General features: G+C 38.5%; 1 protein-coding gene across 7 annotated transcripts in view; it reads right to left on the reverse strand.

The window, feature by feature from the left end:
- PLEKHA7 (pleckstrin homology domain containing A7) overlaps positions 1-14,758 on the reverse strand; it is a 157,338-nt gene that overhangs the window by 34,989 nt on the left and 107,591 nt on the right. For all 7 annotated transcript variants that reach the window (XM_060275967.1, XM_035120139.2, XM_035120148.2 and 4 more), the window contains 6 exons: positions 14,393-14,479; positions 12,689-12,742; positions 3,620-3,688; positions 3,430-3,510; positions 2,656-2,805; positions 1,710-1,811 (listed from right to left, as the gene is read on the reverse strand). In XM_060275967.1, coding sequence (XP_060131950.1) covers positions 1,710-1,811; positions 2,656-2,805; positions 3,430-3,510; positions 3,620-3,688; positions 12,689-12,742; positions 14,393-14,479 — 543 coding nt within the window. The remainder of the gene's footprint in view (positions 1-1,709; positions 1,812-2,655; positions 2,806-3,429; positions 3,511-3,619; positions 3,689-12,688; positions 12,743-14,392; positions 14,480-14,758) is intronic.

Raw genomic sequence — 14,758 nt, forward strand, 5'->3', positions numbered from 1 at the left:
TATTAAAGACAGACGGCAAGTAAAACACTTTTTCTCAGTGCTGGGCAGTTAGGTAGATTGTAAGTTCTACCGTATGATGTATGTATGGCTGAAAGAGACAATGTGTGAGTTTCTTGAAAACAGGCATCCACTGGGAATGCAGTGATTCATGTGTAAATGGATGTAACTTCTGCCTATGTATGTGGGGAGCATTAATTTCCACCAACCCTGCCCCTCAAGCAATAGCCACCTGTACCTCACTGTACACTGTTCCAGAGGGTTTGTGTATTGCAACAACAGTCTTTCATGGGGCAATGGGAGGACAGTAGGTAAGGATGTGATAAAACCTTGATGTGTACATTCTGTTTGAGGTTCAAACCACTAAAATGAATGAAACTCAGAAATCAAGATGAGAGAGGCTTTATTACCTTTTTTCTTTCCCTTAAAAAATCTCTCCAGACAGCCATTTGGATTTCTATTCCAGTTTGATATGGATTTGTAACAGTTTGATTTAAATATGAGTATCTGGAATGGTTTATTGTTTAATATGTTTATTTACTTGTATGTCACTTTTCAGAAGCAGCAAAATTTAAAAATCAATACATTAAATAAGGAGAAATAATCTGCTTAATAACGTGTAAAGCCATGCCATTTTATCCTTGAGATGAACACTAATATACTGTTTAACTTGGGTGCAACTTCTGACATCCTTTTTTCCATCCAAATACCCCCCCCCCCCAGTTTTTCCAATAGCTTATTAATATAACAATGCAAAATGTCAAGGAGCATTACCAAGTTCTCATCTAAATCTTAATTTTATCTCAAAATTAATTATAACTTCCTTTTAAGTAATACAGACTTTTTCTTTATAATACATTTTAAGAGTTTGCTTGAGAGATGAAATTACAAAGGTCAATTTTGATCAATTCATTTCAGCAATATAGCTTCCTGCATGGCAGTTCGGTTCTCTTTCTGATAGCTTAAAGGAGATACTGTGCCTGCAGACGTCATGGTGATGCATTATCACAGCACACAAGTGTGAGGAATTCAATATTGGTCTAAGGTGATTGTTCTGTCACACAAACATCTTGGCTTGCCAAACAGAATGATCTCCCTTCTTCTCCCCCTGCATGCTGTTCTGGGAATTTCCTCAACCTCCAAACAATTTCAGGGGGTATGTGGGGCATAGGGGACCCAGGTGGCACTGTGGGTTAAAGCACAGAGTCTAGGGCTTGCTGATCAGAAGGTCGGCAGTTCGAATCCCTGCAATGGGGTGAGCTCCCGTTGCTCAGTCCCAGCTCCTGTCCACCTAGCAGTTCGAAAGCACATCAAAGTGCAAGTAGATAAATAGGGACCGCTCCGGCGGGAAGGTAAACGGCGTTTCCGTGCGCTGCTCTGGTTCACCAGAAGCAGCTTTGTCATGCTGGCCACATGACCCGGAAGCTGTCTGCGGACAAACGCCGGCTCCCTCGGCCTATAGAGCGAGATGAGCGCCGCAACCCCAGAGTCGGACACGACTGGACCTGATGGTCAGGGGCCCCTTTACCCCTTACCTTTATGTGGAGCACAGGGAGGAGAGAGGGGAAAGCCCTGTTGTGCAAGTGGAATCCTGGCCCCTGCTTTTACTTCAAGATTCGATCACATAGTGGGACAAGATCCGGCTACGCTGCCAAAGGGCTTGGGCACATTGTGCAAAAGCTACTTGAATCATGAAGCTGAATAAGCCTCACCTGAGAAATAAACGATCTGTTCATTTGTTCCTGTAAGGCTTGCTTTAGCTGGTGTACATCTTTTTCCAGTTTTAGATATTCATTCCAGGCATTTTCCATTTCCTGTTGGCAAAGACAAAATATTCAGCTTTATCCTTTCATCCCCACCAGTCTGTGTGTGTGGTGGGTCCATATGGATCCCCCACCCTTAGAGAAAGATGGAACCTGAGGTGTTCCTGAATGCTCTGGGAGACTGAATATACCCCCTCCCCCCCCACACACACACCTATGTTTTTAGGTGTTTCAGTTTTGTCTGTAAGTCACCTTGAGTCCCTGTCAGGGAAAAAGGCAGGATGAGGAGGAGGAGGGGCTTCCTCAACCTCGGCCCTCCAGATGTTTTTGGCCTACAACTCCCATGATCCCTAGCTAGCAGGACCTGTGGTCAGGGATGATGGGAATTGTAGTCTCAAAACATCTGGAGGGCCAAGGTTGAGGAAGCCCGAGGATGATGAGGATATTTCCCAGTGGATAAAGCTGATGATCCTGTCAAAGCCCTGGTCTCGCTATGCTCCCACATGTCCTCTCCAGCATAATGGAGCCAGAGTAACCTCCTGGTATTCTGGGGAGCTCCAGGATATGAAACAAGCCAGACGAAGACTAAAGCACAACTGGTGCAAGCCTCACTTTAAAGCCGATGGGAGGATCCCTGAAGGGCTCAACTCTGGAGGTAGTGTAGCAATTTTGTAAAACAAACCCTGTCCTCCCACTTTCAGTCCTAGATAGGATTCACTGTTCAGCTCTGCCCTACTGCTTCCCAGTCCCAGTTCAGATTGCTCTGAAAGTATTGGTAACAGATAACCATATTCCATTTCAGTGCGTCTCACATGAAAATTGAATTAAAATAACTGAACACTAAAATATTTGTTTACAAGTTAACTTTTGTATCTCTAGGAATTACGGTACTTACTGTAGATACTTTGGATATTTCTGCCCGAATATGTATGAGATCCTCCTGCAAAAGTTTCTGCTGGTATGAAATCTTTTCTGTGTGCTGTGGTTGGTCTTTGTATTGTTCCATCTGCCTATGCAACACTTCCAGGACAGATTCCAACTGATCCTGTAAAAGAGGATTTAAAAGATATTGAAAAGCAACACATCATCAAATCTAAAACAAATTTATACACATATCTAATTGACCTTTAGCCCTGGAAATATATATGCATATTATCTGAGGGAGATATGCATAGGATTGTGCTGTTATTTTCTTTTTACCATATTATTAACCTCAAATCAGCCTTAGTTCTTGTTCACTTTTATTCTATGTTATTAATGATGCTACCAGCATCTACTATCGTCCTCATTTGGTTAGATAAGTATCAGAAAACAGAATTTAGCTACTCAATACAATATTACAATATGGGAAATTTCAGACCTTCTCTCCAAAAAGTTGATTACGGACAGCAGTTATCAACCATTGTTGACCTCTGCCTTGATCATTTTAATTCCAATTCCATACCCAACAGCTGTGCTTGGAAGCAAAACATGGTCTGACATCTATTTGCCAAATCACTGTATTTTAATAATGCATCCTATTTTCATCTCAACCATGTTCCCATTAATGAACACAACAGATGAGCATACTATCCAAAATAAGCAATTGCAGTGACTACAATGATTGCCATATTTTACTGCAAAACCTGTTAGAGAAACAAGGCAATGGAGGGATTGCAATACTATTTACTTTATTTTCCTTCAGGGCTCTTATTTTGTCTTCTAGGTCTTGTAGAATCCTGTCCTGCTCACAGAAAACACTGAGTTTCACCTACAAAGCAGAACATATATAAAGAAGATTAGAATAATAAAACAGAACTGGATTCTGATGGGTTCATCAGGTCAACTGTATCCTTAGTAAAATTATGCTTTATTCTTACATCAATGTCACTTTCTCCAATTCTGATGGGTTTCACATTTCGTTCTTTTATTGTATCACGCCCTGTTACCTAAAAAATAAAAATAAAGATTTGAAAGTAAAATTAAAAGTTGGTGATAAACAAAAAAGGTCTGGAGAAAACTTTACTAATTCCCTCTAAATTTTAAAGATTATTTAAGGAGCAATCTAAGCTCCTTGGGAGGCATCAGAAGGGCCTCTGGATGCTGTGGACCTAGAGAGTAGTCTGCAGATGGAGGAGGTCTGCAACCAGAGGTCTCCTTAGTGCAGCAGCAAAAAGGTCTGTCGCCATTACTTTGACAGTAGTTGGAGAAGAAAAGAGCTTATTGAGACAGATCCAAAAGGCCTTGGACACATAGGATCTACAGAATTCCCATTCCCCCAATAAGAGAGAAAAACTACACCAGCCCTGAAGCTACCACAGTTATTTTCCTGTTCATTGAAACGAATAGAAATTTTTGTTTTGTTTGTTTTTTTAATAGCAAAATGAAGGGAGGGAAAAAGAAGCCACCCACTATCATCTTCCGTGGGCAACCAGCACAAGCCTGGTAGGGCTTAGGAAGGAGCAGATTCTTCACCACAGATATATCCCCATATGACAGTGTTGCCTACAGTAGTATATTACAAACATCTTATATAAAAATTGAGTTCTTTTAAAATATGGTTGTTTAATTTACCTTTAAAGTTTTATAGCACCAATGTGAATTCTTAACAAAAGAGGCAAGTCAGCATTATTTATATCTTCACACATTCTATGATTCTTATACAAAATTTCTAAACAAATCCCTTTTATATTAACACAGCACAGCAGATTTTGCTGGATTACATCCTCCCAGCACTAATTCTTTGGTTTTTTTCAATGCTGAAAATTAAACATCAGTGGTTCTATTTCAAAGGCTAGGTTTCTTTGGCTTCTTTTTTCCAGAAGCACATTGTTTTAAAATGCTTTAATACCCATAAATGTCACCAGTTCTTTGCTGGTATAGCAGCCTGATATATTGGCCCTGATCCAAAGTGTTTCAGGGAGGACCCACATGCACAATAATTCTTTCAAATTTGGCTGGGTTCCAAACGATAAACTTCCATATGCAAACCATGTTCACCTGCAATATGCTGCTGGTAGCTGGAAGAGAAATATACTGACCCTATAAGGTCTTAAATTCCTGCAGTATACAGGATAAAAAGAGCGATGGATGGATGTGATGGATGGATGGACCCAGCATTGGGAGCAGACCCACAGAAAGGGGGGGGGGAGTTGTAGAGACAGGAGTGGAATGTGCAACCATCCTAATAGATCAGACAAAAATCTAAAGTGAATAGAATAAAGTGGTACCTCGGTTTACGAACTTAATCCATTCCGGAAGTCCGTTCTTAAACTGAGGCGCGCTTTCCCTAATGAGGCCTCTCGCCGCTTCGGCTTCCGTTCTCAGACCGAGGTAAAGTTCACAAATGCTGTGACACTACTTCCAGTTTTGCGGAGTTCGTAAACCAAATATTTCATAAACAGGGCTGTTCTTAAACCGAGGTACCACTGTATTTGTTTGGCCTATAACATGGCTGGAGCAGCCTAGTCTAAGGGCTGCATTCCCTTCTGACCAACATTTCAAGGGAGACATGCAGTGGTGAGCAGGGCTAGAGGCAAAAGTGAATGGAACAATGAATGTAAATTTTGAATCTGTACACTAGGCTAGTTCCATGCCCCGTCCCCTCCTCCAGGCAATCTCTTTGTAACCCATCCAGGCACGCAAGAGGCATTATCGGAGTTCAAGGACACATTCCAGCCACACAAAATACTTGGGGCATGAAGCAGAGCCAGTGAGGGGTGTGGCTGGAGGAGACTTCTAAGAGTCAGATATGAGGGCTTGGAGGGAAGCGTTCAATCCCAAGTCTAAGGTTCCTCACGCCTCGTCTGTAACAAATCTGGTGCTACTAGAAGTGTTTCCCAGTTACTCAGCACATGCACTCATGTGCATATATGTATATTTACATATTTCACTAATGCTACATACAAAACCCAAACAAGAAATGTAATAATGAACAAATTTAACAAAATACATCATCAATCAATATAACCAATTACATTAAAAAAGAAAGAAATGTAATAATGAATGTTACTGGGTTTTTTACAATTGAAATATATATTTATTTTCACCTCCTGAAATTACTTCAGGGGCCAAGCCATCATGATTTACCCAAAGGATATGAAAATGATATTTATTTAACTCTTGAGGTGGAAGACAGTAGTTGGTATAATGGCTAAGAGAACAAGTAGTGAGTCAGAAAATGTCTTGTTCAAAACTCACCTTGTGCATAATTACACTAGGTAGCCTTAGAAAAAGTACTGTTTCAACTGCAGCTATGTGACTGCAAGGTGGTGTAATAATTCTGACCTTCTGTATAAGATTGTTACAAAGATTACTGAGAAAATGTATGTGAAGCCTTTGAACATTCAGAAGGCGCTATAAAAAAGCTGGAATTAATATTAGTACTATTATTAGTTCTATTTACCATTCATGACTATTTGTCACAGCTCCATCTTCAAGTTCCCATCAATGTAAACTGATAAAATGGAAACCAAATCATCAAATACAGGAGGGCTTATTGCCGTTTGGCAAGATTTAGATTTAGGTGTTTTTTTATTGCAGAAAAGCACCATTTCCTGCCACCTAGAATATTGTGTGGATTTAAAACTTTCTAAGAGAAGCAACACATACTATATATGGGGTATAACAGAATGTAAGTAATCAGTATAACAACAAATATGCAAGCAAGGGAACTAATTTGAAATCTAAAAGGTGCACAGTGAGCCAAGAAAAATATATGCAATTATATCATATAACAGTACACGTAAAATCAACTCATTGTCAAAGCAGCAAAATCAAAACAAAATTAGCATGCTTCTGTATTTTCATAATTATAGAAATGGAATCACCACCACTAGTTTCCAACACATGAGAAAATGAAATCAAGCAGTACTGTGCCAGCCATAATATTGCACAAAGCCTCCAAAAACACACATCTTGCAGAAAGCTGTGGTGTCATATGTATCATGAGACACCTGTGGATGCTTAGCCATTTAAACATTGACTGCCATTGAAGAAAGCAATGGAATGGTTACATTTCCGTTACAGGCACTCTTACATTTATACTGGATAGTAACCCTTGTGCTGAGCTCTTTAGAACTTTGTAAACCATGTTGATCAGAGGTCCATTATTTTTTATCTGTTTCAAACAAAATTTTAATACATATCTTGTTATAGAGGAAAAGTTGGCACTAGAAGTCAATAAACAACAAAACAAGAAAATAAAATATGTGTATATTATTATTTTTAGCAGCATGACGTCTCCTTGCTGCAGTTCAACACTGCATACAGTTAGTTGACTAACACACATTTCTTAGAAACTGGAGTGGCAGAAGGGACAGGTGGGGGTCGGGGAGAGACATAAAAGCATTTTTTGCTACTCATGTGCTCTTTTCTTTTATGTCCCAAGTTTGCTGATGATACTAAGTAATTCAAGGTCATTGAAACAAAAACAGATTGTGAAGAGCTCCAAAAGGACACCTCCAAACTGAATGAATGGGTGTCAAAATGGAAAATGCAAATCAATGTAAATGCTCCAAAGATTCTTTGCAGCAAAAAATATTTATTTCACATCTACACTTATGTGGTCTGAACTGGTAGTGAATGACCAGGAACGAGACCTTGGAGTCATAGTGGATAGCTTAATGAAGATGTCAATCCAGTGTGTGGCAGCTGTGAAAAAGGCAAATTCCAAGCTAGGGATCATTAGGAAATGAATTGAAAATAAAACTGATATCAAAATACAAATCTATGGTGTGACTGCCTTTGGAATACTGTGTACCAGTTCTTGTCTCCTCACCTCAAAAATGATATTGTAGAGTTGGAAAAGGTTCAGAAAGGGCAACCAAAATGATCAAGGAGATGGAGCAGCTCCCCCAAGAGAAAAGGTTGCACTACATGGGACTTTAGAAATAGGTGAATTAGTAGTGGCATGGTTGAAGTTTATAAAATTATGAAAGGCATGGAGAAAGGGGAGAGAGAAAAGCTTCTCTCTCGCACATAACCCTGGAACTCATGGACATCCAAGGAAGCCGATTGTTGGAAGATTCAGGACACATAAAAGAAAGGACTTCTTCACATAGCACGTAGCTAACTCTGGAGTTTGCAGTGATAGTCATCAACTTGGTTGGCTTTAGAAGAGGGTTAGACAAAATTCTTAGATAAGTCTATCAATGTCTATTAGCCATGATAGAAGCTATTCTCAGCTCTGGTCAAAGGAAGTATGGTTCTGAATACCAGTCTCTAGAAACCAGAGAGTGTGCTCTTGTGCTCAACTCCTGCTTGCAGGTTCCCCCACAGGCATCTGGTTGGCCACTGTGAGAACAAGAAGCTAGACTACTGTAGTCACTTGATCCATCAAGCTCTTCTTATGTTCTGATGATCGCAATGGAAGTAATAAGTGGTGGTTTTCTGTAACTTTCAAATACAATACAAACTAGGGACTTGAAATAAAAAAAATGTACTGTGTAGTCTGCTACATTGCTTGTTTATAGAAAAAAAATTAAGCTATATATACCTAATATGAAACAGCCTTCAGCATGTTCTGATTGCTAGCATAACAGTTAAGAAATTCAGGGCATTAGGTTTATCTACGAATCTCCTCCAATGTATGAATAAAGAAAACATTATTTGTGTCCTTGGGTCTAAACATGGAAGCACAGAGTCTTTAGAAACAAAACATACCTCCTACTATCACTGCATACAAATATTGAGGACTCCCTCTTCCTTCCACCAAATATCCAAAACTTGCAGAGGGGGAAGATGAAAGGAGGACAGGCTGAAAGGGAGCAGATGGCCACAATCCCTACAGACTGAATGCAAAGGTGAGAAAGGGAACTGGACTCTCAGGGCTTCTAAGGCTATTCTTCCTCTTCAAATGACACTTTCAGTGGCCCTTCATCACTGAAAGGATCCTGGAAGGAAGAATTATTAGCCTTGCAGGATATGGTACCAGAGCCAAGTCCAGATCACTCCAGGATCCCTTCAGCAGCAAGAGGACTGCCATGGGGTGCAGGCCATCCAAACCTGAAGGAGATCGTTGCTGATAAAATGTGATTGCAGCCTCTCTAGATTATTTATAGGTGATTACTGTATTTGTATATTCTACTTCCTTTTCCTTTCCTCTTCTATATTCTGAGTGCTTGGATACTGCTGTGATGACAATATACAGCAGGCAAGCCTCAGATTAACAGCTCAAGAGAGTATCTCAGGCAAACTTGAATTTGCCTTAATTTAGGAACTGAACTTATTCTTATTTATTTAATTTTTAAAAAAGTTTTCAAGTTTTACAATTACACCTTTTCCCATTCTTATACAGTAATTCTATTTAACTTCCCATCCAGCATTCTATGACAGTTCTCTTTTACATCTTGATTGGCTGCATATACATTAATTCCATCACCTTATTTTCCACACCTTCGTATCTTTAATATTGTCAACTGTTGGTCACAAAGTAGGAACTGAATTTATTCTATGCAGCATATAATCCAAAGCATTATTTCAAACTCCACCAACAAAAATCAGTGGCCACCAAGGAACTATGAACTTAACATTTACAGGATCACTCATGCTGCAGCTGCTTTTAAAGCAACATACTGTACCCAGTGCTTTTTTCTTTAAAAAAAATTTAGGGGTACTCTCAATTTCCTACTCATATTGAAATACTGCCCCTCAATGAGGCCAAACTTAGATTCACAAAATGTTTAGGGGTATGCGTACCCCTGCGTACCCCCAGAAAAAAACACTGACTGTACCTAATTCATAAGCACAGAAAACAAGAACCATTACAAGACTTAACAGTTACCATGATATTCCATTATCAGAATAACTGCATGTTGCATGAAATGCTGCCTATGCTAGCCAAAATGTATACATACAAAATACCAGTATATAGAATATGTCAAAGAGGTGAATGTTAGATATTTAACATTAACTATCTTTCGAATTTCAGACTGCAATCCTATGCTTACTTCGATGGCAGCAGGTTCCATGGAACTCAATACAACTTATTTCTGAGTGGTAATGTATGAGGTTGCACTATAAAAGTAATGGTCGTCTAAATCAGATCATTACAATCTGTTATCATTAAGACATGGTTTTCCTGAGCCTATCTGCTTTCTACTTGAGAGACTCAATGGTATGGATATCTTAGGATTTTTAGGTACTATATTCAGGATTTTGTTTGAACACTGGATATTGGGCAATTCACACTATGCATTTGAAAGAACCTCCTGACAGTGGGAGCTGTTTGGCAGTGAATGGACTCTCACAAGAGGTGGTGGACTCTCCTTCCTTGGAGGCTTTAAAGCAGAGGTTGGATGGTCATCTGTCATGGATGCTTTAGTTGAGATCCCTGCATTGCAGGGGGTTGGACTAGATGACCATTTGGTCCCTTCCAACTCTAAGATTCTATGAAATGGAAGCTGTGAATAAGAGGGGCTTGACCCCCATCCCCAAATATCTCTAAGGAAAGCTAAAGTTATATTAGAATCTGGGATGGGAATCAGAAGCACTGTGTTCCAGTCCAACCTGGCTAGGTGGTTCCACAAAGCAATGTGGTGCAGCGGCAGGGCGCTTCTGCTCTCTCCTATGCAATGTACATTTTGAGGTAAAGATGAGTCTGCTCTGTCCTCCATGCCATTTAACATCTGCATAACCTTTTCAGAGATTTGAGGTGGGGGGGCCATCAATATGCTGATGACACAGAGTTTTCATCTAATCTAGGTATGGCACTAGAAATGAGCAGATTTCTACTCTGCTACTGTGTTCTGATATCCCATGGATTTTGGATTCAGTTGAATTGCAGAACAAAAGAATGGACTTGACATCAGCTAATAAACTCAATTCAGACAATACGGAGGAAGTGATAGGGTAATATTGGCCTGTTCTCAATGGGGCTGCACTCTCCCTGAAGATTTGCAGCTCAGGCCCTGCATATCAATGCTCAAATGGTATTCCTGGCCAGATATACTTTTCATCAATTCCTGTTGGTGCGACTGCATCACCTCCCACATTCATCTATGCCTTGTAAACCTCCAGGTTGGATCACTGCAGTGTGCTGTGTTAAGGATGTCTCCAAAAATGTTCAGAAACTTCAAATTGTCCGAAAAATGAATCAGTTTATTAACTGAGACTTATACCAAACATATTATTTCAGTTCTTAAATATCTTCCCTGGGTTTCAGTTTGTTTCTGGGCACAATTCAAAATACTGTTGATCCACAGAGCACTATGTGGTCAAAGACCAAGATCTGAAGGGCTGCCTTCTCAGGTATGAATTTAACTGTTTTGTGAAGTTTCTCTGGGTGTTAATGGCTCATGTCTACAAATTAAATAGGAAGCTACCAAGGATTACCTCTATAGAATACTCTTCCCCAGAAACATCTGTATAGCATCTACTCTGTTTTCTTTTGAGCACCAGGTTAAATCTGTTTTGTTCACACAACCTTTTGGTGAGAATAAATTTGGAAATGTTTTCCTACTACCTTTAAACACTATTTAGTTTACTATTGCTGTATCTGTTTTGTTCTGCATAATTCATATATGTTATGTTTTCGTTGATTTCGTATTGTATTGTTGAACTGTATTTTTTAAAAAATAAAAAATAAAAATCTACATCTCATCCACTTACCTTCAAGCAGAGAACAACTTCAAAATGGAACCTTCTAGCTTGGAATACTTTTTAAAAATAAACATTTCAAATATGTCTTTGTTTTTTATGTGCGGTCCAGAAACTCTAAGAAAATGTATTGCTTTGGGGCCTCCATCTGCTCTGACCAGGGGCAAATATCATTATGACTACGGTATGTTCCCAGATACAACACTACATTTGAACTATGGTTAGGGAACTATTAACAGGCTATAGGCGTGCACCTTTTCTATTTTCTTCCCCTTTGCAAACAATTTTACCCTGCCATCCTTAACTGTGGGTTTTAATTATGTCTGTACGGAGCATATTGCAAACAAATAGCTTCTAATGACCGCTGTGCTGTTTCACAAACCACAGCCTTTATTTTTAGTATCAGGAAATCACATCTCCCCAAAGATTTGCTTTGGAAACATTTCCTAACAGAAAACATAGCCTAGGTTAAGGTATGTTCAGAAAGTTATTTCTATTTTTCTGTCCTAATAGAATTAAGGTGAGTGCATAAATTGCACACATATCTGGGAGTAAGCATCATTAAATACAAGCGCTCTGATTTCTGAGTAAACATGTAAAACATTACAGTATTATTAACATGTATCTGCATTCACATTTAACTCTATATAACATTGTTATATTTAATTTTTATTCCTACTCCTAAACCAAACTGTTGAAGGTACCAGAATGTCATGATAAACATTTGTCAAATTGGTGCTTTTTATTTGCTTTGCTTTATTTGTTGCTAGTTTTACTGTTGCTGCCGTTTTTAATGAAGGATTTTAATGCTGGCATTTATATTTTATTATTAATGTGAACTACATTGTTAGTGTTTTGCATTATTAGGAGCTGACTTTGGAACTGATAGCAAATAAGGTAATACAAATATTGTAAACAAATAAGTGAATAAATAATTATTAGTAAAACAGGCAGTTTTTAGCAGAAATAGAATTAAAGAGTAAGAAGCAAGCACTACCATCTGTTTATTAGCAGCTGATAATATTGAGCCCCTGGCACAAATATGTTGTGACATGGGGGTTCAGTAGAAGGGGGAACTAGCAAAAAAAACCCTTTCCTTGCATGAGTGGAAGTGCCTTCAAGTAGTGCATGAGGCTCTCTCATTTTCTCCAAAATAAAGAGGTTGTTTTGATGTCATGTTATACTATATATCCAGTGTATTTTACATTTAAAATTTACTCCAGTTACAGAAAAAAATCAGAATATCGAAGGATTGATAACTGATACTATAACATAAATACACTAACGAGGGCTGTATATAGAGGATACATCAACTGTAAAATACTAGAATATTTTATACAAACATGTTTTACCTTCAAATCCAGATATTCAAGATCTTTCTTCAGCTGGATGTAGGTATCGTCAGCCTGCAAATGGAAGTACATAAAAAGAATATAGAACAATCTATTGCAATACTAGACTCTGTAACTAACTAGCAAGTACTTCTGGGAACTTCTGCAAAAGCATATACATGATAAACTAGCTATCTAGGAAGACTTATCATTAACACACTGATGTCTATGGTTGAATGACAAATGAATACAGTGCATCAAGGGCAGCACATCATCTTCATCAACCTTACAAACATCAAGATCACAGATTATTTTCCTTTCTACGCAGTTAGCTAACATGCAGGGCTATCAAAACCACTTGTACACTTTAAATTATTTTAAATTATCAAGACCTTTTTAGGAGGAAGATACGAAAACATCTTTGTTAAATTAATCAGTAAAATTTTTTCCTTGATAGAAGTATTAAATGTTCATTTTAAATTTTTTTAGCAATGTATCTCTTTCATCTAATTAGTGTAACTGATGGACAAAATATTTTTAGTTTTATTTTTCAAATAATATACAGAGACGACTACTATTTCATGCTCCATGAGGCACATCTTTGTAACACAAATAATTCTATCCTAAACTACAAACTTAAATGCCTAGCTTAAAACTATCAAATCTGATAATTATTCATTCAAAGTAGAGTTATTGTTATACTGCTGCCTTTGATTGTTACTGGTATATGGTGCAAAAAGACAACTAGATTATGATAAGCTAATGGACACAAATAGCTGACACAATGCTGAGGCAATACGGATATCCTCTCTAGTTCCTTAATATATGTCAGTTGAAGGGGGGGGGGCAAGCAGCATGTGGTGAATTAAGCCACTTCCATCAAGAATGAGTGGAAAGCTTACTTTTTCAGCCAAAATTAAAAAATCTGCAAGTTAGTAAGCTTGCCTCTTGAACGGATTTTTAAGGCAACAATCACAAAAACGAACATCAAAGCAAAATAATAGCAGTTATTCATATGCAACAGCACCCTATAGTTTTAAAAAATGCTTACAATCTCCAGCACATGCCAGAGCAAAGGAAAACTATGAATGAACTGGGGACTTGAACATACTGAAGAATGGGCAAGAAAGCACAAACTTGAGCATGGTACCAGTGAAGCACTTGCAGAGTCACAGAATATCATATGCAGCACAAATGAGCCAATCAGCAGCTGACCTGGTAAGAGGAATTAGTTGGCAAGTGCTGTAGTAATTGGGCGATTGTGTAATTTCGTATACTAGCCAACTTAGCCTGATGTCTCCTTAATCGAATGAGAAGCAATGTTAGCTCTTCAGGCTGTAGGTATTTGGACACATTGTAAAGAGGAAATTAGCAGTTTTCAGGGAGAGTCACTGTAGCTATAATTCTTCACCTAAGGTGCCCAGAAAATGTATACAGTATTTGACACAGTTAAGCAACCAGTTTGTATTTCTGTCTTTGATTGGAATATTGTACTTTAATGTCAGAAAACACAAAAGCAAATTCCATGAACAGTTCCGCTTATAATGACTTCAATGGCAGTTGAACGTAGGCCACATTTAGAGCCAGGAAGTTCAAGTTACTTGATTCCGTTAACAAGACATGAAAAATCAATGAAGAGTGTTTTGGACTCAGACATCCTTACAAGTTCTAGTAAATTCAGCTGGTACATAGAAGGGGAAGGAAACTAGAAATGCTTATACGTACCGATTTCCCATGCAAACTTGGAGCACTTACAGTATGGGTCATATATCCCATTGTAGGCATGGAACGCCTATCTACGTGTGCTGAGTTCTGTATAAATTGAAAGGCAGTATTAAAGAGTAATTTAAAATGGAATTTTCTTTTCTTAAACCCTTCAAATACACACCCTCCTCTGCTGTCATGTGAATAATGCATGAAGCAGGGTTTAGGTAAAGGGCATAAAAAGAGCAACAAACAGGGTCACCTAAGTGGGCATAATGGACAAAGTTCCAATAGATTTATAGGATGGTATCCCCTGGAGCCAGGGAATGAATCTTTGTGCCTATGGTGACTTACCAGTCTCTGGGTCTTTTAGTATAAAGCCTATAA

The sequence above is a fragment of the Zootoca vivipara genome, chromosome 1 (assembly GCF_963506605.1).
Source record: "Zootoca vivipara chromosome 1, rZooViv1.1, whole genome shotgun sequence".
Lineage (NCBI taxonomy): Eukaryota > Metazoa > Chordata > Lepidosauria > Squamata > Lacertidae > Zootoca > Zootoca vivipara.